At 53.1% G+C, this 22,543-nt stretch overlaps 8 protein-coding genes across 8 annotated transcripts; 2 read left to right on the top strand and 6 right to left on the bottom strand.

The window, feature by feature from the left end:
* Window positions 1–506: 506 nt before the first annotated feature.
* On the bottom strand, window positions 507–1,046 carry MRS44_005932 (uncharacterized protein; the record flags this gene model as incomplete). Its single annotated transcript, XM_065621579.1, has 3 exons — window positions 507–570; window positions 621–748; window positions 894–1,046. The coding sequence occupies 3 exons, from the start codon at window positions 1,044–1,046 to the stop codon at window positions 507–509; spliced, it is 345 nt and encodes a 114-aa protein (XP_065477651.1).
* A 485-nt stretch (window positions 1,047–1,531) lies between these two features.
* MRS44_005931 (uncharacterized protein) lies at window positions 1,532–2,846 on the top strand (the record flags this gene model as incomplete). The annotated part of the gene is made up of 2 exons (XM_046269689.2): window positions 1,532–1,974; window positions 2,078–2,846. 2 exons carry the CDS (start codon window positions 1,532–1,534, stop codon window positions 2,844–2,846), a joined length of 1,212 nt encoding a protein of 403 aa, XP_046140493.2.
* A 952-nt stretch (window positions 2,847–3,798) lies between these two features.
* On the bottom strand, window positions 3,799–4,821 carry MRS44_005930 (uncharacterized protein; the record flags this gene model as incomplete). The annotated part of the gene is made up of 1 exon (XM_046269688.2): window positions 3,799–4,821. One exon carries the CDS (start codon window positions 4,819–4,821, stop codon window positions 3,799–3,801), a length of 1,023 nt encoding a protein of 340 aa, XP_046140494.1.
* Window positions 4,822–6,348: 1,527 nt separating this feature from the next.
* MRS44_005929 (uncharacterized protein) lies at window positions 6,349–7,548 on the bottom strand (the record flags this gene model as incomplete). The annotated part of the gene is made up of 2 exons (XM_065621578.1): window positions 6,349–6,390; window positions 6,484–7,548. 2 exons carry the CDS (start codon window positions 7,546–7,548, stop codon window positions 6,349–6,351), a joined length of 1,107 nt encoding a protein of 368 aa, XP_065477650.1.
* Window positions 7,549–8,084: 536 nt separating this feature from the next.
* On the top strand, window positions 8,085–9,928 carry MRS44_005928 (uncharacterized protein; the record flags this gene model as incomplete). Its single annotated transcript, XM_046279294.2, has 5 exons — window positions 8,085–8,115; window positions 8,497–8,811; window positions 8,860–9,165; window positions 9,210–9,535; window positions 9,581–9,928. 5 exons carry the CDS (start codon window positions 8,085–8,087, stop codon window positions 9,926–9,928), a joined length of 1,326 nt encoding a protein of 441 aa, XP_046140496.2.
* A 251-nt stretch (window positions 9,929–10,179) lies between these two features.
* On the bottom strand, window positions 10,180–11,169 carry MRS44_005927 (uncharacterized protein; the record flags this gene model as incomplete). The annotated part of the gene is made up of 1 exon (XM_046274717.2): window positions 10,180–11,169. The coding sequence occupies one exon, from the start codon at window positions 11,167–11,169 to the stop codon at window positions 10,180–10,182; it is 990 nt and encodes a 329-aa protein (XP_046140497.1).
* Window positions 11,170–13,241: 2,072 nt separating this feature from the next.
* Window positions 13,242–14,651, bottom strand: MRS44_005926 (uncharacterized protein; the record flags this gene model as incomplete). Its single annotated transcript, XM_046274718.2, has 1 exon — window positions 13,242–14,651. One exon carries the CDS (start codon window positions 14,649–14,651, stop codon window positions 13,242–13,244), a length of 1,410 nt encoding a protein of 469 aa, XP_046140498.2.
* Window positions 14,652–17,011: 2,360 nt separating this feature from the next.
* Window positions 17,012–18,410, bottom strand: MRS44_005925 (uncharacterized protein; the record flags this gene model as incomplete). The annotated part of the gene is made up of 3 exons (XM_046280581.2): window positions 17,012–17,611; window positions 17,659–18,242; window positions 18,314–18,410. 3 exons carry the CDS (start codon window positions 18,408–18,410, stop codon window positions 17,012–17,014), a joined length of 1,281 nt encoding a protein of 426 aa, XP_046140499.2.
* Window positions 18,411–22,543: the final 4,133 nt, after the last annotated feature.

Below are 22,543 nucleotides of genomic sequence, written 5' to 3'. Positions count from 1 at the left end.
CTTTAAGATTTGTTTCTTTCAGGATACCTCAACTGGGTTCTTTCCGGAGCAGTAGGCGAACCAACATTGTGGACTGCTCCTTGCTATGGGAGCATCTGGTGGAGGGAGTTTCTCTTGACGACTATGCCCGACTGCGACGAACTATCCCCTGGATACTGAACTGTTCTATTCTAAACCACCTCTACAAAATGACGACTGCTTCGAGTCGCCTGAAACAACGAGTTCATTGGACGTGGGATTGGTCCTCAAGGACGGAGCGGAGCGGTAGCAATTTCTTTTGACGAATATGACGAAAAGCGAAACAAGACGGATAGGTACGGGACTGTAATATGACTGAAAGGGGGGCATTCTGGGTGGAAGTTTGTGTATCATATTGTAATTCGCGATAGTCGCATAACGTTCTCGAATACCGCAGAATAGCGAGGAGAGGGGCAGCTGGCTCCTTGTTCTCCAAATGGATAAGATTCATCTTGAAATTTCGACACCTTTGTTACGTGGTGGATGGTTTACGAGTAGGTAGAGCCCTCAGGAGGCTGGGGGATCTTCTTGTTGTGGGAAGAGGCCATGTATCTGGTTCATGTCAGTTGTGACTCCCTGGCGCCATGTATGAGCTTCCGTACCGTCGCAGTTCAATGAGGATCGTCTCCATAGTGTTCTCCCGCTTCCACTGGGCAAGGCAGGGCAGCTGACTGGGATCGACGACGCCGTTGGTTGGGTTGACGCAAGGCAGGTTGACCTGGCTGACGAACTGGATCGTGGGGGGAGGTCAGGGTACTCGGGGCCGCAGTGCATCTTGACGCTGTAGATGCGGTTCTCGTGGACGGACTACCAGCATATTAGCTGAGCTGCCTCATCATCTGTAAGCGACACGGCGGCCTGTAATAGGGACCTACATGAGGGGGACCGAGGATGGTGCCGTTCCAGTTGCTCATGAGGAGATCCTCGGGATCCTCAAGACCGTAACTGCAGGCCTCGGCGCCGAGACCCTTCTCACCCTTCTCCAGCTCCTCCAGCAGGCGGAAGTTGCGAGGAACCTTGGCAGCCATTGTGACGTATCTCTCTCCTCCGTACACAAACTAACCCTTTTAACAAACCAAAAAGAAAAGGAGGTGGAAGGGGGAGATCGCTTCGTGGGGGTGACGTTGTTGTAGTGGCGGTTGATATTGGGCTATGAACTTTCGGTCCAAGACATGGGAACGCGGGGCAGGGAGCAACAGACAGCGGCGGTGGGTGGTAAAGGGAGGGAATCTCCCCGATAAGAGTGACAAGCCCCGCCATTTGCACAGCCACACATGCCACCTTTCACGCCACGGGAAAGCACATACACGCACCCGGAGCTCCTGCCTTGCTTTGCGGAATAACGTCGGAGCTCCCGGAGCGGAGCTAAGAGCTTTTGCTGGAGCTGGGATTTTGGTTTTTCCACTGACCCGACTCGTGGAAGAGGGACGTCATTTCTTTGCCTGGCATCGTTGACTTCTGGGTTGCGATCCTTCCCTCTCCAGCCGCTAATTCCCCCTCAAACGCCGCAATCATGGCCATGTCCGTAACGCGGGCGGTCCTCCGGGCGCCGCAGCCGCGTCTCCTCTTAACAGCAACCGCCGCCGCCGTCACGGCCCGGTCCCTCTCGGCGCGCCGTCGGCCCTTGAGCACCACCTCCCGCGCCCTCCTCCCCGCTGGCTTCGGCTCCCCCGTCCTGCCGTCCTACTTCTCCAAGCCTCGGCTTCCAGCCAACACGATTGTGCGGTTCGTCCCCCAGCAGACAGCGTGGATCGTCGAGCGCATGGGCAAGTTCAATCGCATCCTCGACCCCGGTCTGGCCATCCTCGTGCCCTTTATCGACCGCATCGCCTACGTCAAGAGCCTCAAGGAAGTTGCCATTGAGATTCCTAGCCAGAGTGCGATTACCGCAGACAACGTTACTCTGGAACTGGATGGTGTTTTGTTTACTCGTGTCTTTGATGCGTATAAGGCGAGGTGAGTTGGTTCTCTTGAACTCGACGGCTGTCGACTATGACAGCCATTGAGTACGAATTGTACCATGAGAGGTAATAAGCTGACATTCTCTGCCCCTCTGTAGTTACGGTGTCGAAGATGCCGAGTACGCCATCTCTCAGCTCGCCCAGACGACCATGCGATCCGAGATCGGTCAACTGACCCTCGACCACGTCCTCAAGGAGCGTGCTGCCCTCAACACCAACATCACAGCCGCCATCAACGACGCCGCCGAAGCCTGGGGCGTGACCTGTCTGCGTTACGAGATCCGGGACATCCACGCCCCCGCCGCCGTCGTCGAGGCCATGCACCGACAGGTCACCGCCGAGCGTTCCAAGCGCGCCGAGATCCTCGACTCCGAGGGTCAGCGCCAGAGTGCCATCAACATTGCCGAGGGTAAGAAGCAGAGCGTCATCCTGGCGTCTGAGGCTTTGCGAGCGGAGCGCATCAACGAGGCAGATGGTGAGGCCGAGGCTATCCGTCTCAAGGCACATGCCACTGCTCAGGGTATTGATGTTGTCGCGAAGAGCATCCTCAAGGGTGAGGCTGGTGCCCAGGCTGCCGTCAGCCTGAGCGTTGCTGAGAAGTACGTCGACGCCTTTGGCAAGCTTGCTCGCGAGAGCACTGCTGTTGTCGTTCCTGGCAACGTCGGCGATATCGGTGGCATGATCGCCACGGGTCTCAGCGTTTACGGAAAGGTGGGCAATGCTCAGGCACGCTCCATGGCCAAGTCTCTCGTCGGACCCAAGCAGGAGTCCTCAGAGGCGGATGAGTCCGAGACCTCTAACGACGAGAAGCCCGGTATCAAGGAGACAGTCCTTGAGGGCTTCAACCAGGCGGCTGGCAAGAAATAAAGCAGCCAGACACCCCAAATCTTTCACCACATTCACGGAGGAACCGCATGAAATCACACCCACTCAACTATCAGACACAAACACAACCCACAATAACCATGAATAGCGGCGTTTAGCGGATGTACTTATAGGGATCTCGTGAGGGGGTCTATCATTACTCTAGAGCCAAGGGGGGACGGGGGAGCGCGCCAACGTGTACTATATGGTTTATTTTTCTTTTTCACTCAAAGCGTATGGCAAAAAAGGAGGGAGTAGGCTCGATAGTAGGCCTGATCCCGGCTGTATCTCACCTGTTGTTGAAACAGGGAGGTCAACAATGAATTGAAATATTCACGACTCACCAATATCTTGGCTCAGAAGTCCATCCGAGTATGATGCGTGGTATCTCATTGAGGTGTTCGCAGATGCGTATGAAGGCAGGCTCTAGGGGTCTCGACTATGGGGGGTTGGCAACAGCTTCAACTGAGAGATGGAGCAATAGATGGATCCGTAAGGTGTTGATATTGAGAGTGGGCATCTCACGACAGGTCACATCTTCGAATGTCAGGCACACAAGGGGTTCTGTTCGTTGACAAATGGGGTCAAGGTGGCTGAGATACATGTTCGATAGCGCAAGCCAAGGTGCATCACTCGCAGCTTGACGCAGGAACCAAGCCACGAGACAGCCTACATCAAGTCGACCTTCAGCCTCGTGTACCTATCCAACTTGTCACGACAGATGGTTCACTTATACAAGATTCGGGGCTCGCTCAAGGGTATTTATTATTCAAAGACACTGTGGTATGCTAAAACACATCGATACTAGCTGGGCTAATACCACGATCCCATGTTATATCGCTTCATTATTTCCATCCATGTTTCTCCCCAGGATATTCCATTGAGGCCGTTTCATGTTTCCGATAATAATGGCACAAGTCCCCTCATCACACCAACTCCGTATCGTATATGTCGTTTACAGCAAAAGGGGAACCAAAGCAACGAGGCCAACGAGGAAGCTGGGCACGTTGATGGCACCAGCGTTACTGCCGCCGCCGCCGCTACTGTTGCTGCTGCTGCTGCTATCACTACCGTCGTCGTCGTCGGGGCCACCAGACCTTGGTCCAGTGGGAAGAGGACGAGAGGAAATCGTGGGCTCTTCTCCAATTGTGGGAACGGGTTCGAGAGATGGCTCAGTGAAGGAGGGAGAAGAAAAGGTAGGCTCGGTCAGAGAAGGTCGAGTGATGGTAGCGTCGTCGTCGTCATCGTCACTGCTGCTACCGCTTCCGCTTCCGCTGCCGCTGTTATCGTCATCGTCGTCGTCGGAGCCACCGCTGCTACCACCGCTGCTACCACCACCGCCGGAGCTCGAGCCATATCTGCAAGTACCATCGCTCAGGCAGGTCTCGCCGGAGAAGCAGTACTTTCCACCACCGCAGCAGACGCTTCCCTTGGGCATGCAGCCATCGTCGCACTCCTCCTGGAAGCTGTAGCAGTTGGGACCGCTGGAACCACCAGAAGAGCCACCACCGGAAGAACCACCACCGGAACCTCCAGAGCTTCCACCAGAGCTTCCAGAGCCAGTAGTACACTCTCCTAGGCTGCAGGTCTGGCCTTCGTTACAGTAGCCGGTGCCGCAGCAAACCTTTCCTTCGGGCATGCAATACTGGCCACAGAGTTCCTTGCCCTTTGCGCAGCCGGTTGGTGTTCCCGAGCAGACCTCTCCATCAGGGCAGCAGCCGCTGGCAGTACAGTAGGTCCCGTCTTCACAGTAGGTGCCGAGGCTAGGGCTGCAACACTGGCCCCCCGATTCGATGCAGGCGTCTCCGCATGATTTCTGGCTACCAGTGCAAGTTCCAGTGAGACTGAAAGTAAGGGCTTGGGAACCAGCGCCAGGGATGAGAAGGCCCTTTTGGTGGGCTTGGTGAGTGTTGAAGTTGTAGTTGCTGGCTGCAGCTGCGAGGCCAGAAAGGGAGACGAGGAGAGTTGATCGCAACATGGTGAATACAAGAGACAACAAAGGCCCGGTGGCGTTCAGAGAAAGGGGCTTGAAGGTTTCCTTGAGCGTAAAAGCCAAGTACCAGCTCAAGTTCGTGGGACAAGTTCACCTCTTATAAGATCCGGGAGCAGGACCCCATGCTAACACTGCACCTAAGCAACTGGGCTTGATGTGCCGTGTCGTGGGCACGACCCGAAAAGCCTTCCGTCGAGTCAGAGGCCGGTTGGCTTCAGCCTAGCCCGGGGTGCTCATGCATCTTGTGGCGCCATGCAATATCTCAAGGGCCAACGTAGGAGATCGCTTCGTGATGGCTTCTTGCGGGTACAGTTCCCGCGCTAAGGCAGCAGATCGCCCACCAATTCGGACCGCATCTTCTCCCATGATTGCCTATTAGGCTGCTATGGCTTCGTTTGCCACGCGAGCTCGCGAGCTCTCCTTGAGCAACTCGTTCGGGCCACAGCTTCAAAACGAAAACTTGTTGAACAACAGATGGCCAGGATGTGCTGTTCCTGGGCCAAATTGGACTCGAGATCAAGTGTCAGACGGCTTAACCTCACCCCGCTCGAAATCAAAACAAGCTCCCGGGTCATCGTGCCCCAGCGCTGACGGACGAAACTTCGTTTTGCTCGGGTTGGTCGACTGGGGTTCAGCTGTAGGAATCCCTGCATTGATCCGATATCTCTAGCCTGGCCTATCGACAAGAGAGGAAGGACGAGGACGATCTTCGCGCGTTGACTCTTGTTGTCGGTCACACGGCACAAGACCCCAGGTCTAGCAGTCTAGAGCCATCCATCCACAGGCTTGTACCTCGCAGGTGTAGGATTCTCGAGCATTTCGCCACTTAGTGATTGGGCCTCAGTGCAACCATGATGCAGCAAGGCTGGCTTGTTTGCCCAAGAGGCATTTGCGACTTGTTGACCGGGGTATAAGTGCATGAAAGGGCTGAGTGTGAAACCGCCGCCAACAACGTTGAGATTAAACTTCTTAGTGGCAAGGGTCGGGGTTCCAAATTTGGATCTGACCACCAACGACGATGAGAGCTTGAGTGTTTGTCTCCACCAGCCCACCCTTATTCTCTGCCCTACAACGACGGGCTGGTTGTCTGAGCACACCTGAGATTGGATCAAGTGCCCTCTCAGGCTGGGTGCTATCCCAGACTGGAAAGAAGCTCGCGCAGGGCAGAATGGGCTTCATTGGGCCTGGCTGACCAACTCTCTTCCAATGAGGGCCTGCGTGAAATATCGCCGGACAACAGTCTGCAAGGTGCCGGGGGTTTGTTCTGCAGCTAAGTCGGCCGACCTGGTCCAGATGCTCAAGAGTCAAGCGGTCGGGAAACTGTGCTGTGCAGAGGCGATCCCTGGGGTCTCGAGCAGGCTGCCTTGTTGTTAGTTAATCAGTGATACAGGTGCCTCGACTTGCCTCTCTCGCATTGACGATCCAAATCTGCCTTGCCAAACGTAACGCCAAAGCAGTCTGTATTGTCTTGATATGGACAATTGTTAGTGTCGGACCTGATGTATTAGTGCCTCACTCAACAATGGCCTTGTGAGAACTGTCGAGAATGCCGGACTAGATAACAAAGAGAGCAACCTCATGAGAATCCATTTCAAGCTTTTGCCGTCAACATGTCCTGACATGCTGCCATAGATTACTCACTCATACCGCAACATTCATCTGTATCATGGTCCCGACAATTTCCTCACATGCCAACACAATCTTGAGATCTTCGCCCTTCTCCGCGGCCAGCCCGATAATCATTTCCTTACTCCCCACAAGCCTTTTTGCACTGCCTCGCCAGAACCAGACAAGTCGTCCATCTTTCCCCTCAACCACTAGCGATAGCCATGGTGTGCTACTGTTCCAGATTGGTGTCTCCTTGTTTGTGAAGCCAAGGACGGCTCGAGCAATCCAAAGCGGTTTGTCAGTTTGTTGCTCAACACAGCCTTGACCAGACTCGCCCGATGATTCTGCTGTCGGGTTGTATTGGCTGACAATCTCAAAGTCCAGCGTCAGGACCGGAAACCCCGCCAGTTGGTGCAGCATTGTTTGACCAAAAGGTGGATTTCGACTGAGAAGGCGCTCGATGTGGTAAAACTCGAGCTTGGCCAGCTTTCTGATGCTTTTGATGCCGGCCTTCACAAGTCGTTCCTTTTTCACGGCGCCAATGCCCTCGACTTGCAACAGCTCATTCTCACTTCCTTCCCAAACATTTGCCTTGGCGCTCCTTAGCACATCAAGAGCTGTTCGTACCCCCTTTCCGTCGCCACGTTCTCCCAGTATATCCACAAGGCATCTCAGCACGCTGTCAAGAGCTGAGTACATACGGCGAAGTTCCTGGCTGAGTTCTTTCCGGGCTGGCCCAGTGAGCTTGTTGGGCCAAGGGGCTCTTGACATGCTCAATTGAATGAGGAGAAAAACTTTGTGCCATGGCTGAGAGATGTTCTCGGAGATCGGGTAGGGGATGCCGGTGCAGTCGTTGATGGCTCTACAAAAGGCAGTCTCGCCTCTTTTGATCGGAAACGAACGAAATTCGGTCGCAAAGCAAGCCTTCTTGAGGATGTCTGAGCGAGTGGGGTGACCTTGGATGGTACAGAGCGTTTTGAATGTCGAAGGTGCCAACTTGTAGCGCAGCTGGATCTCGTGTGATCCTTGTGATGCTGTTGGTTGAGGTTGTTGAGCCTCGCCTGAGGAGGACGGTGTGAGGTTTGGATGGGATTGACCCGCCATCGTGAGCCTCGAATGGTGATGCCGATGACGACGAGAGGTGATGCAGCTTGCAGGAGTTGAGGACTCGGATGATGTCCATCTGAATGGTATACCTTATGCCTGCCTTGCTCGCTTCGATTGGAAGGAGACTGTACCTTCCTCCAGATGTGGCAGCGAGCAAGGGGTGAGAGATCTGGGCAGGAGCTTCCCATCAACATCAACACCTACCATCGCCAGCTTTTACCATCACTCAATAGAACGAAAATCTTAATGCGGCGGAACCATTCAGGCGTTGAATAATTCATTCTTTTCATACGCTGCGGTCTTTGCCAGGAGGTGCATCCCCTTAGGTTGGTCATTTCCCCTGAATTCTTGTGGTGGTGGGAGTTCGTAGCATGCGAAAGGGCCCCAACGGCTCCTTCCTTGACGCAATGGAACAACCAAATGCTTCACAGAGAAAGACGCTGTCGAGCTCCCGTGGGCTCGGATGCACGCAACATTCAAGAAGCGAGTGATTCACGTGGTGCTAGGATGGCCAGTATCACCACCCGATCATCATGGATCTCGACTCGGACTTCACATCTCGGAGTAAGCGATGCAATCCGTCTTGAAACCCGCTCCAAGGCTCAGTAGAACTAACTACAATACTGACACGAGACAAGACGCCGTTCTTCCCTTGTGACCATGTCTTTCCTCACCTCGTCATCAACGCCAGGGCCTTCCTCCTCCTTGATACCTTCCCAACATGCCTCGATGTTGTCTGAGCGGAAGGGATCAAAAGGATCTCCCAATTCTCCAAACTGACCTCTTCCCCTTCATACTCATCTTCATCTGCTTCATTGTTAGATTCTCAGCATCGTCCCTATCTACATCATTACTGTCCCAGAAAATATTAGTTCACTTATATCACTCTATTCAACTCCCGTTTCACGTCAATCAACCTCACCATGCCTTGCCGTTGCTACATAGTTCCCCCTCATCTTTTGCGTGGCATTGCCGACAGCCAAAGCAACCCAGAACACATTCGCAAAGCAGCTCAGGCCTCGCTCGCAGCTCATGACAGAATCACTAGTCTGCGAAAGGAGCGTCTCGCCGCCTTGACGACTCCTCGTGGCTATCAAAGCAGTCGCCCCGTCAACTTTCAGCCTCAGCACATCATCCCTGACTCCTTGCTTCGCCATATTTCTGAGTCAGATCAGGTTGATGAAAGCACTCGCACCCGTGCGAGGCGAGATCTGAACCATCTCCAACAGATTCTCGGAAGAGTCCAAGCCTCTCAGCAGGGTGAGTCAACCCGTGATTTTCCATACTTTTCTATTCAACTTCTTGCAGGTGAATCGTCGAATCAGTCTCTCGGTGCTGCAGCAGACGCAGACAAGGACAAGGACTCTCCCAAAGACGCCCCATACCGCGCCATCCATGACGCCCAGAACAGCAACGACGAGAGTGATCTTCCGGGAAAGCTCGTTCGCTCTGAAGGCCAGGCAAAGACCAAGGACAAGGCTGTCAACGAGGCCTACGACAACGTTGGTATCGTCTTGGAGTTCTACAAGAAGTATTTCAAGTGGCTTTCAATCGACAACAAGAACATGGATATTATCAGCACTGTGCACTTTGGAAAACGCTACGAAAACGCCTGTAAGTGAGTTCCACAACCACTCGTTTCCTTGCTAACAGTGCAGTCTGGGATCCCGAGAAGCTGCAGATGGTCTTTGGGGATGGTGACGAGTTCCTCAACAACTTCACTGGGTGCATCGATGTCATCGGACACGAGCTGACCCACGCAGTCACGGAACACACCAGCCCTCTTGATTACTACGGTCAGTCTGGTGCTCTGAATGAGCACATTTCTGATGTCTTTGGCATCATGGTCAAGCAAAAGGTTCAAGACGAAAAGTCAGATGCGGCAGACTGGCTCGTTGGTGAAGACTGCATTCTTCCCGGGGTCAAAGGCACGGCTTTGAGGAGCATGAAAGCGCCCGGAACCGCCTACGATGATCCACGTTTTGTAAGTTCACAGGCTAATTCTCCGGCAATAACTAACAGTATACAGGGCAAAGATCCACAAGTTGCTCACATGAAGTACTTCAAGACGATGTTTGAGGACAATGGTGGAGTCCACATTTTCTCTGGGATTCCCAACAAAGCCTTCCACCTTGTCTCGGTCGCATTTGGCGGATACTCTTGGGAGAAGGCAGGCAAGATCTGGTGGGAGGCGATGAAGTCTGGCAAGGTCCCTTCCAAGTGCACGTTCAAGCAGTTTGCCGATGTTACAGCCGACTGTGCCAAGGATCTTTACGGAGAGTCTGCTGCGAAGAAGGTCAAGAAGGCATGGAATGATGTCGGTGTCACTGGAAAGGACTCAGAGCCAGTGCCAGACAATTGGTGCAATATCGCCTGAGAGACAATGAACGAGTGGTGGAATAGCCAGAGCTGATCAGAGGCAGAAGTTAATACCATCCCTAGATAGACAGCCTTATCCTACATACATACAATACATCACGATAACGGAACCATGTTCGGCCAATGCTTTCTATTATAGACAAGTTCAACCAATAAGTTGAGCTATCAAGTAAATATGTACACTACAAAGTGAGACAGGCCTCATTGAAACTATAGCCATTCCATCGGCATGGGCTAATAGTTAGCCGCTTAGAGCTTGAGGGTCTGGCCAGCAGTTCCGTAGACGGCGCTCTTGGCCTTGCCGCTGCCGACAAGAGTGTACTTGTAGGGGATGTCCTTGCTGGAGAAGGAACCAGCGGGAGCGTTGGAAGCAGCACCACCCAGGGAGACGTCCTTGACGGTGATCTTGCCAGTGGTCTTGGAGTCGACGGAGGTGAGGGCAGTCTTGGCGTTCTCGAAGGTGGTGGACTCAACAAGGACGTTGGCACCCATGCGAGAGTTGACACCAGTGGCACCAATGTCAAGGTAGTAGTTGTTGAAGATGTGGACGGTGCCGAATCGGACAGAGGGGGCACGCGAGTTGACGTTGTACCAGTAGTTGTTGGCGTAGGTGACGTGGAGCTTGCCAGTGTCCTCCTTGGAGTTGCTGTCAGAGTGGCCGACAAGCGAGGCCTTGTAGTGGTCGTGGAGGAAGGTGTTGGAGACGGTGATGAAGTCGGAGGCGTGGGTGATGTCGAGGAGACCATCGTAGAAGTCCTTGCCGTTGTTCTTGTTGGAGGAGAGGTCGCAGTGGTCGACCCAGACGTTCTTGGAGGCCTGGATGCCGATGGCGTCACCGCTGCTGGCCTTGACGTTCTTGATGGCAAGGTTGCGGACAATGACGTTGGACTGCTTGTTGATGTACAGACCGACACCGTCGAGGGTGGCACCGGCAGCACCGACAATGGTCTTGTCAGACTTGACGCGGATCTTGGCAGCGCCAGAGATGGTGCCCTTGACGTAAATGACCTTCTTGCCAGTGGACTCAGCGGCAGCGCTGAACTGGGCAAGGGAGGAGACGGTGGTCACAGAGCCGCCGTTTCCACCAGTGGTGCCGCCGTTCTGAGTGGCGTAACCGATGTTGCAGCTCTCAGTGATGGAGGCACGCTTGGCGAGGACGTTGCCGGCCTCATCCTTGATGGTGGGGGTGGGAACGGCGCTGACGAGCGCGACGAGGTTGAGAAGACCGAGGAACTTCATCTTGACGGTTTATATATACTTGAAATTGGTTGAAAGGTGATGTGTTTTTGATAGTTTTCAAAGAGTGGAAGTCGGAACCAGTCCAGACAGTAACGAACGAATAACAAACGAGAGAATGAGGTAGAAAAAGCTTGGAATGAGGAACAAAGACAAGAGAAGTTGGTTTCCAGATGCCATCCGGTCTTCTTTTATACTTGAAGCCATCACAGGTCTTGGGCCAGATGCCGTTATTGCCGTAAGGACTCCACCTCTAATGAACAAGGACGCCAAGTCGCATGGCAAACAAGGAACAGAAACAAAGTCGCACGAATGGGAGAATTCTCCGATGACGATGGGGAACTGATGTCTGTGTGGAAGCCGGGGGGACATGAAACGGAGGCGCCCCGAGGAAAAGTGGGGGCGCCCGGAGCTCCCTTCGGAGGTGTTCTGTCCTAATCGGGATGCAGGGCCCGGGGACTGACCAGATGTAGGCCTTGCGTTTTCGACGACGGGAGAATGGGCGATCTATGGTAGTAGTCGGAAATGGGTGATCGGATCGACAGTTTTTGTTGATTCTGTTAACTACGACGCCTACAATACAGTCTGTCTACAGTTACAAGAGCTAGAATATGAAGGTGTAAGTGAAACGTCAGCTTATCACATCTTACTTGCGAACACTGAAGCCATCATCACGCAACATGTACCTTCCCTTTAATCTGCCCTATCACGGTCCAGACGGCTCCATCCGGCTTGGCGGACAAGGATGACATGTAGGTACGGTGAAGCGACGGTGAGGCACGATGCCCCTTTTGTGCTGAAATGACAGACACTCGAGCAGTGATTGAATAGTTGGGCAAGAATCGCCTCAAGATAGAGTAATAAGCTCAAAGATAGAAATGAGCGCCTAGAGAAAAGGTTAAAAGCGTAATGCAGAGAAGCTTAAAGTGGTAGCTGGCCTATCGTGATTGAGGTGTATGATGGCTAGTGAAGTGGTTTGGCTAGCGAACATACTAGTCAGGTCATGACGGTAAACATACTCTCTCCTGCTGTGGACTGGAGACCAGTATGGACAATCCTGGGTAGGTCTGTCAAGTAAACTTTAGGCCGACGCAAGCCTCACTCATTGCTCTCTTTTTTCCTCTACTCAATTCCAATTGAATGTTACGCGTACTTCAAACCAAACTCTCGAACCCATTCCGAGAGTCCCCAGTTCCCGTCGTGCACAGGGATACCACCCGCCATGCCGGGACTGTCAACAACTCCCCTGTCGCAGGTATACCCTGTCATCTGACAAACGCGCAAGCAGTCCCCATTAAAACATGGCACAGCCGCCCTCGAGGCAACGTCAAGACGGTTAAGTCGGATGTCAATCTGAGGGTGCCAAGTAAGTTGGACTCTGCCAAGTAAGTTCGACCTCTTGCCAAGTGAGGAGGATCATGGTTTCTGGAAAGGTTGGTGTTGACTTGTAAGCGGGTTGAGTCTTCCTTTCGGAAATTTGGTTCTTGTCTTGGCTTCCATTTTGGAGCGTGTTTCTGTATACCCCAGTTTAATTGATGTTTGGAATACAAAGATTTCATGTCATGAGAGGGTAGATTACCCTGTATTTGCAATGAGTTGTTTGGCTGCCATGCTGTTTGAAGGCTGTTGGGATATACTAGGAGGAAGAAACTGCGTATTTTCTACAGCCACGCATTCAACACTGTTGCTCAAACTAGTGGTAACTACAGTAAAAGTAACACATGCCTCTAATTCGTTGAATATCTGAAGATTTCTTAACCGCCCTGCTGGCTGTGCCAGGAATGAGTCCATTTCCTACCCAGCCCCTGGGCAGCTTCAACGACATCTCAAAGTTGGTCCTGACTCAACATGCCGCCTGCCAAGGTGATACATGACAAATGCAACTGGAGAATCCTGAAGTTTCTCCTCCAATCCAATATTCCAGGAAGACAGATTTTGCCAACAGACGACATTATCCAGGGGGTTGTGGATGAAAACGCGCTCACTCTGAATCCTCATGACAAGTCAACATGATATCAAGTGCCGGCCAAGATACACAGCCTCAAACTCAGGTCTTGGAAATACTACGCCAAGTGTCATGGAGTCCCTGACACCGCTTGTTCAATCCACTCCAGGATCCCTTCCCTTCGTAGTTTCTCCGGAGCCTTCAACAACGTGTCCCTCATCATCTTTGCAGATGAGCCCTCACCGACCTTGACTACCCTCTCGAATGCAACTCCGAGCTCGTGTTCTCCAGGGCCAAGAACTATATGAAGTCTAATTCCCGTCGCCGCCGCCGCAATCCAGAGAACCGCCAGTTTTACCCCTGGGTCGCCTCCGAATGCGCCACAGCCCCAGAGTCCGGTAAAGACAGCATCTCCTCGGTAGGATACGAAGCCTGCGGTTGCCTTTTTAATCTCTCGGTCGATGTTCTCCGGGTGCAGATCAGGTAGAGACCCTTCAGATGGTGATCCAAGCATGTCCATCTCCAACGCATCCATGAAGACGAGTCGACCGCCCGGCTGCTCGACATCCTCAGTCAGGGATGGCACACCAACACGACTCCATTCAATCTGCCTCCGTTGACCCTTGACACTCAACATTGCTCTTGCACCTGACACAACAATGACGGTGTCATCTTCGAGGTGTGGCGCGACCAGGACGACAGGATAACTCTCCGGTGCGATGCCGACAAATATCTCTTCCTGCGTCGCCGACTGACCGAACCCAATTACTTTGTTTGCAGAGACGACGGCAGCACCTCCTTTTCCTTGGAATTCGGGGTTCTGTATATCGGTTGTGTGGGTGTCAAGATAGTTGACATGAACTGGTGCCAACTTTGCCGCCTCCAGAGCCACTTCGCCCTCTTTCCGATACAGCTCGTATATGACGCAGGTTTCGGTGCCACCCGTAAAACTATTGTGATCCTGAAGCAGATCGGAAGCTTCGGGCAGACACTCAAAGTAGGTGAAGAGTGCTTCGAGGTACATCTCTACCGCTGCAGGATGTCGTTGCTCAGACGAATACCAGATGCCCAAGTCCTGGTAGCCTTCATCGTCTCTCTGAGGGACACTAGAGCATAGAAACTGATGTATGACCAAGCAAGCGACCTGGCCATGGCTCAGACGTAGAGGTAGGCCTGGTTGAAGAAGCTCAAGTCGTCCGCTGGGGAAGTAGGTCGGAAGTTTAAGGGCGATGTCACGCAGTTTCGGCCATATCATGCTGAAGAACTTGTCCTCGCCTTGGGTGCTCACAAATTCTTTCAGTGTAGCAAAGTTATTGTCTTGACATGTGCCTGCGTTGGCGGCAATGGTCTGCATCCGGTCTATGAGTTGTGAGACTGATGACACAGGAAGGCGAAGGAGATGCTGCAGTAGAGGCCAGAAGGGGATACAGCCAGATTCATCCTCGTCAACTTCAACATCGTCGGGTAAATCGCTGAACCGATCAAGAACGCGACAGGACGGAGAGTTGGGGAGAAGAAAGATGGGCGGTCGCGGCGGCATCGTTGATGCTTGGAGTTGAAGGCTCGGCGACAGTCTCGATGGAACTTCAAATGGCCATATGGATATAATCTTGACCTGATACAATATCTTAACCCTATAGCTCTTTAGTTGTCGCCAGATGTCATGGTGTTGGTGAGTGTCAAGGATGAGTCTTCACCGAAGGCAGCAAGCCTCTCAAGCCAGCCACTAACCAGTCACGAAGTCATGTCCACATAGACTTGATTGGATCCATATCAGCAGTACAAGACGAAACTATCACCAGTGCTCCTAAGCCTCCAAGCAGGTCACGATGAGGGGCCCAGACCAATCAAAGCTCTCGTTCATCACAATACCTTCAGTTCTACTATATGTCGCCCCAGATCAAAGTATACAGATGATAAGGCCTTATCAGCCATGTTTCCTTAAGTCAGCGCTAACTGTTAATGACCTAACACTGGGGCAAGGTACGGCTTGGAGGTCCTTGGGCACTTTGGCGGATAAATATATCCCATGAGGATCTCCAAGGAGTACCCAATGAGCCATAGACCGATCAAAGCTCTCAAGAGGAGAGAAACGTCATTCTCACCTCAATTCCGCCTTAGAATCAAGCAGCGCAATCATAACGTCTTAGCAACAAGACTCCCTATGCCACCTACCAACTACCAGAAAGACAACACGAAGACGAGGTATGGCTCGGAGGCCCTTAGGCACTCATGGGATCGAAGTAGTAACATCAATTGAGGAAGACAATCACCCCAAGACTTTGGCTCTATTCAGCCAAGCTAATTGACTTGACGGTTTGTCCTTGACTGAAAACAAGGGCTCCTCCAGTTTATTGACAAAAGTAGACTATGTGTAAGAAAATTGAATATTCATACCAGATACAGTAGCATCATGAGCCTCAAGCCACAAGGGGATTGATCCTTTGAATGTCAACCCTTGCGGTACCACAAAGACGACCGAAAATTAAATCCCTTTTCGTTCACGAGTCGAGGCATGCAAGGAGGATCATCCTTAGCGCTGTAAATCGCGTTGCATTGGCGGGCTGACACGCCGCTAGTTGACTTGCGATGATAACGAACAAAGGAGTAATATTGCAACTGATAAGCCAAAACATTCACTACGAGGGGCAATGTCCAAGCTGTGATAGTGTTCAAGGGCTGTGTCTCACAAATTCCTTCCCCCCGCAGTATCGGATCTCTCCTTTGCCTGTCACGTCATTCAACAGAGGAATCCAAGTGACATTCACGGTCCCAAATGCCTGGCGATAAGTCGATGCGGTTTCATATGTCAATCATAATCAACCAGGTTGTGTCTACCCCAGTTAGAGAGACAAGGATGTCAAGACGTGGGGGAGCAAAAACCACGAGGTCCGTCTTGAAGCATCGTCATTTCCCTCAAGGACCGCTACAGATGAGGCCAAGGCTCGAATACGAACGGCAGATTGATTAGTTTAGCCTTGGGTCAACAGGTGGTGTTGGTGTTGGGCAGGGCCTGCGTGCAGACTATGGGCGATTATTGATGTACGGCCAACTCAGTATTATCTCCGGAGTATGGATACGCGTCAGCGACTTATTGACTCTTGTTCCCCTTCAATAAAGCTCCCCCTCACGGCAAAAACGGCCCTTGTATCCCTCAAAGCTCGGTTCCCGGCATCTTCTAGCTCTTCTCTAGCGCCGCCTCATCGCCCAGACTGACGGGCCTTGGCCAGAATGGGAGGGAAATGAGGACCCTCTCTGTGCCTCTATCCGACCTGCAGAGACGTGGCTCTCGTGGAGTCTGGATGAAATGAGCAGCGCAGGGACTTGGCAGGGACTCGACAGGGTTTGATCAGGGACTCCGGATAAAGGCAATCGCTGTCATGTGTAATTCTATCAAAAGGTATCGTGCGAAAAAAGCATCCGCGATGCATCATTGTGTAAAATCCGACAATTCTAACCCAAATCAAACAACTCAAAATCAATCGTCCGCATCCGAGATGCCAAGTGTATGTAATCATCCAATCCATGCTCAATCATATCCTCAAACCACCGTGCCAAACATCGTAATCCCCCATGCCTAGCGCCTCGGCACCCCAAAGGCGAGATAAGGCCAAGATTCTTGTCTCTTTGGGATACGACCACTAGAGAGCAGGCCCATTAAAACGCAGCATCTTTGAAAGGTGTTGTGCCTGCCAAGTGCCCTCTTTGAATTGTGTGCGTGCGTGTTGCGCCTCTTTCCATTCCACAACTCTTCGAGCGATAAGGGGGCGTTGCCTTGGCGAGCGTAAGGATCGACTCGAATAAGTTAATTAGAATGGTCTGCTCTCTGCGTGTAGTCTGCAAGCTCTACATGCTTTGCGACCCCAGAACAAGATAGTGTACATCCAGAAGTGAAGGGTTTTAGATGAGGATCTGGGCCATGAAGAGACCAGCAGCAGCGAGAACGCTGCCGGCCAATCGGGCACCAGAGTTGACGGGAACGGTGCTGACTGAAGGGGCAGCGTCATCTCCAGTCTCGGTAGCAGAGCCGGTCTCCTGGGCACCGCCAGAGACAGATCCGGCCTCGGTGGTAGTGGCGCCGGCGTCCTTGGAGGTAGCAGCAGCAGTGGTGAAGGTGGTGGCGACCTCAGAGGTCTTAGTCTCCTGCTCAGTGGTTGTCTCCTCCTCCTTGGTCGAGGTCTCATCCTTGGTGGAAGTCTTGGTCTCCTTCTTGGTCTCGCTGGAGGTGGTCTTGGTCTCCTCCTCGGTGGAAGTGGTCTCGGCGGTCTTGGTCTTGGTGGGCTCGGCAGTGGTGCTAGTCTTGGTGACCTTGGTGGTGGTCTTCTCGTCGTCGTCGGTGGAGCTGGTCTTCTTCACCTTGATGCTAGTCCAGTCACCAGAGTTGTCGCCGTAGACGTACTCCTTGGCACCAGCATTCTGGCCAGGGGCGTCCTTGCCAGCGTAGTCGACAATGGTAACGCTCTTGTAGTAGGCGTTGAAGGGGGCATCGTCAAAGTCGGTCTATACTTGTCAGCATATTTCAATATCAGGGAAGGATCATGACATACGTAACCGCCAGCCCACTCTCGGGTTCCGGCGTTGCTGTCCTTGCCTCCAGCAACCCAGGTTCCGAGCTTGATCTGCATGGGGGTCTGGGGGAAGGCAGATCCGCCCTTGGCGTCGGCAGCGTTCAGAGTACGGACAACGGCATCGTCAATGAGCCAGTCAATCTTGGTCGAGGTCCACTCAACAGAGTACTTGTGAGTCGAGGTGAGAGGAGCAGAAACGGGGTGGTAGACGGCGCGGTCGTAGGTGGTGGTATCACCCTTGCTGAAGTAGTTGGACTGGACCTGGGCGTTGTCACCACCAACCCACTCCCAATCGATCTCGTCGAGGTCGTCGGACTGAAGGACGGCGCTGGTGACAACTCCCTGGCCCTGAGCGGCCTGGACAACGACGTCGACTCGGCCAAAGAAGATGTAGTTGTCTGTTCGGATGGTAGGAGCATCGCTCTCCTTGTTGATAACGAACCAAGCACCCTTGCCGTCGTACTTGAGGTTGGTTCCAATCATGCCGTGGAAGGCGTCGCATTCACCCTTTGTGAAGTCGCAGTCGACCTTGTTATCGCCAAAGGCAGGGTTGGCAGGGCAGGCTAGGCGCGAGTTAGCAATGATACAGGTTGAAACACACAGATATCCCACAACACCCATCAGGCAAACATACTCTTCTTGAGGGGGTTGCAGTCGGTATAAGTCTGGGCAGAGACCAGGCCGGCGGCAGCGAGGACCACCGCGGCGGTAGAAAGAGCCTTGGAGAACATTGCGTCGTGCAAAAGCTGTGTCAGGTTTTCAAAGGTAAGGCTGTTTGTTGTCTGTGGTGTATGAAATCAAGGTGCTTTTTCTCAAGGGCTTCGAGAGAGTGTCGCCGCTTGTAGGAGTTGTATATAAGTGATATAGCGAGAGACGAGGAGAGAATGGGCTCCGTGAGAAACGGGAAGCAGGTTGATTAATAGGGAATAATATATGGCCACGGCAAATAAGAAAAGAGAGGCAGTCCGGAGAGGAGCTGGAGATGGTGGTGTTTTATTGCAGCAGACGAAGACGGGACAGGGCCCATCTGCTATCGGCGCCTCCAGGACTAGCTTGGGCAGGCGCTTCGGGTCCGGTGGGTCAAGATTGCCCACGGTGGATTCCTTCCATTGTGAGGCAACCCCTGATGGAGCATGGAGCCGTCCGGTCAAGGGCAAGAGCGACCGGGGCGACGCCAAGATGGTCTAGGGGTCTCACCCTGGCGCAGGCCAAGAAAGAGCCCCCTACCACGGACGAGAGCGGGCAGGAAAGACGGTTCCAGCGGCCTCTCAGTGGACGCTACCACTGAGACGTGTTCCAGCCATGGTCCAGAAGCAGACGATGCTGCAGACAGAGACATCCATTGTATTACGCGGCCACCAGAAGGGGAAAGCCCAGCCACAGTGGCTCACGCAGAATTGACCTGAACATGCACATTCAACAGTCAACGATCCAATTCAATTGCCTCTGATATCCAATGAATGAATTATCGTATCGTTCAACCAGTCACCATCGTTACACCCAGAGGCGACTGCCACAAAGGTGCTCAAAGGTGCTCGGCACCCGGGACTTTACGAATCCGCACGTGCGCGATAGGCTGATAGCCCGACCGTGATCTGATCTCCCCATGACACTGGTGGGGAGAGGATGCCCATGACGTTCGTACAGGCGACAGGGCTGCTGCACTGCTACCGTACTGTGCTGCCACTGTCCAGCATCTGTCTCTGTAAGCGGCCCTCTCCTGATGACGAAGCTCCTTCGCAGCTCCCTACCTTATCTGTGCTGACGGCGCGTGGTTACAGTACAGTCCCTGAAGATCCACGATATCATCCCGCACGGCCTGTCTACCCAAGAACGACGCCGGAAAAAGTCGTCGTAGAGGCTAGCAGTGCCGAGGCCAATACGAGATGATCAACGACAAAGGGTTCGGGCGTCGTAGCAACCGTGACTGAAAACGAAGCCTTTCGGCCGCCGTTTAGTCGACGAGTCCACATTCGCACGCGCTTTACTGGAAATGGGACCAGGCTGCTTTCGGTAAAGGTCAACATGTGCCAGACGAGAGGCGCAGACAAGGTCCAGCAGACCCCTGAAGGCTCCCCCCTCTGTCAGAGGCTGCCACAAGCTCACACGGCGCCCGTTCATGCAGCACTGTCCTCTCAGGTCCCAGGGGTCTGGTTGGGGGGGCCGGCCGAACGTCGCCGACTCGCTGAAGGATGGAGTCGCTCCGGCAAGGAATCCCGGGTGATCAGATCGTCTGTCACTGAATCTCGTGCCTTTGCTCGTATCGCATCTCTGGCAGCGCAGCAACGTTGGTCGGCAGAGTCACCCATTTCGGTGGAGAAGCATCTGCAAACCCAAGTCACTTGCCCAGAGCAAACACGAGATAAGCAGTCGGTAGCAAGCTTGGCGCATGTCACTAGCAGCTTGGTCATTCAACTGAGATGTCGGTCATTGATTACGGTAGCTCTTTACGGTGCTTGGCTACTGCAAACAAGACTGCCACCGCCATGCGACCTCTCGGCTGACTGCTGTGCAACCAACCAGCCAATACGCAGTGCTCCGTACACAACATCCAGAGGGAGCACTTGATCTGATGCATGCCCTGCATCATGGAGCGGGCCTGTCATTATGCGGGAGAGGTCACTACAATCCCTGGCCCGGTCAGTGCCGAGTTCAACAATTGACTTGCAAGCAATCGAGTCTCGTCCGTCTTCCCCATCTCTCAGCCGGTTCTCCTCCTTTGTCCTTCTCCATCCTTCCCGCTTCGTCCAAGCGTCCTTGTTGATCCATCGTGTTGACCCATGGCCTTCTTTCACTGTGGTCTCCACAGAACAGAGCCGACGTCACCCTGATCTGACATTCCTGCAGGTTCTCCACGAGGCCATTTCTGTCGGAGGCGAGAAGAGATTCGGAGGCGAGAAAAAAGACTATCTGAGGATCTAGAGGGAGAAGCAAACACGAGCCTCCATCACGAGGCATCGCATTCCAGTCATGGACCGGCCGAGCCCATCCGCCACACCCAAGACTTCTTTATTGTGTGTTTTTTCTAATTTTACTTGTGGTCTTGGCCAAGCTTGGTTAGGCACTTGGCAATGCCTCCGTCTGGCCTGGCGTCTTTCGGGGAAATGCGTGTGAGGGTCTGTGAGGGTGTGTCATGGGTATCTCTGAGTCGCTGGGCGAGTCTGGCCTTTCAGGCTGTGGCCGCGGCGCCAGGGCTCTCGAATCAAGAGCCCTCCCGTCCCTCACTCATGCGAGGGGCCGTGGAGAGGCTTGATGGTCCCTGAGCTGAGGCCCTGGCACTTGCGCAAACTCTCCGTCCGGCTATTTCAGATCTTTGCTGACTGATAGGGACCTAATTATTACTTCTGCTTGGCTATCCCGTATTTCGGCCTCACCTGCTTTCGCTACACTCCGAGTCTGTTGTTACGAGAATCTCTTTCACCGCTTCGCACTATGAGTCTCATGAACCAATCCTGCGTTTCACTCTGTCACACTCAGTCTGAGCCTGGATGTGCATGACGTGATGATATGCTGAAGCTCGTTTGTTTGTTTTGTCGAGATCTTCACAACCTCTCCACCATTCTCTTCTCCGCCAACAACATGACAGGACTCTGCAAATCGCCATTTCAACTCTGCCCTTGGCGCTCAACAGTGCATTCAACAGTGACAGACAATGTTTATCGTGCGAGACTCGATCGGCCACTGTCTCTCTTCTCGCCCTAGTGTGCGCCGACCCGCCATGGGCCCCTGATCTAAAACCAACCCCGAGTTTCAGAATCCAAGAAGGTGGTCGAACCATGGACTCTGAATAGACAGAGTCGAGTCCGCCAAGCAAAAGATCCTACCGCGCGATTTATCTCGAGAAATTAGAGTTGCCTGATTGACACCGCCGAGAAGCCCAAGAGAAGCATCAATCTCATCAAACCTCCACAGACACGAGGTGATCGACCGTCTATCTCCTTGCCCTGCTCATCAGCGAGCACAACAGTACGTCAAAGGTCCACCGGCTTGGTCCACCACAATGTCTGTCAAGTCATGGATCCCCGCGGTTGCTGTCTATCCTACTCGGCCGATTACTACCTCGTTGAGCCGGACGGCGGATAATCGTGATCAGACATGAAGCATGCCCGCACGTCTCGGTTATTCATCAACCCTAGATGCCGATCAAAACACACAATTGTGAGCCCTAACCATGATCGAAGAGTTTTCTCAAACAAGGCGTGTAAATCCTTCCACTCTGTCTGTGGCCTGTTGCTCTCTCCATCGCCAAGTAGGATCCAGATCCTGTGCTACAGGCACAATGCTATGGCTTCCAAGACTCTCGCAACTCTATTCTTCGTACTGGCCCCTGACGAAACGGTTTCACTATGCTTTAAAGTTTCGTTTCCGCTAGACGACTATATGGGATGATTATCCGACCAACCAACTGCTGTTGGACAACCCCCAACGGAAGGATGCCCATGTATCTGAAACCGTCATTATGCGGCACGGTCATTGCAGGAACATCGGCCCTCTTGCTCGGAAATCTCCCCAACACGGGTCGTCGCCCTGTGAGTTTAGATTATCAAGTTTCATTGAGAGGAGCGCATGAGTTTTGATGTTTCGACCGGGCTCCCTCCAGGCAGATGATGCCTGTTTCACTTTGACGTGATTCACGATGCCTTCAGGATCATGAATCCTTCTTCTTGATCGCATGCGGGCCTGTCCATTCCAGCAGACCGGATGCATGTGTGGGGTAGCGCCGGAGTTCAACGCTGTGATGTCTCAGTTGTTAGTCGTCAGGTGAGAACCTGGCCTATGTGATGATGCTCTGAAGCTGATTTGGCAGAGTCTGCAACCAGACCTAGGCTCGGAAGGGCCGAATATTACAGTAGAAGCTTGTGTT

This window comes from Fusarium solani (assembly GCF_023522795.1).
Source record: "Fusarium solani strain SB1 chromosome Unknown bctg00000003_1, whole genome shotgun sequence".
Taxonomy (NCBI): domain Eukaryota; kingdom Fungi; phylum Ascomycota; class Sordariomycetes; order Hypocreales; family Nectriaceae; genus Fusarium; species Fusarium solani.
Note: the sequence above shows the minus strand (reverse complement) of the source record. Positions and strands in the feature narration are given on the sequence as shown.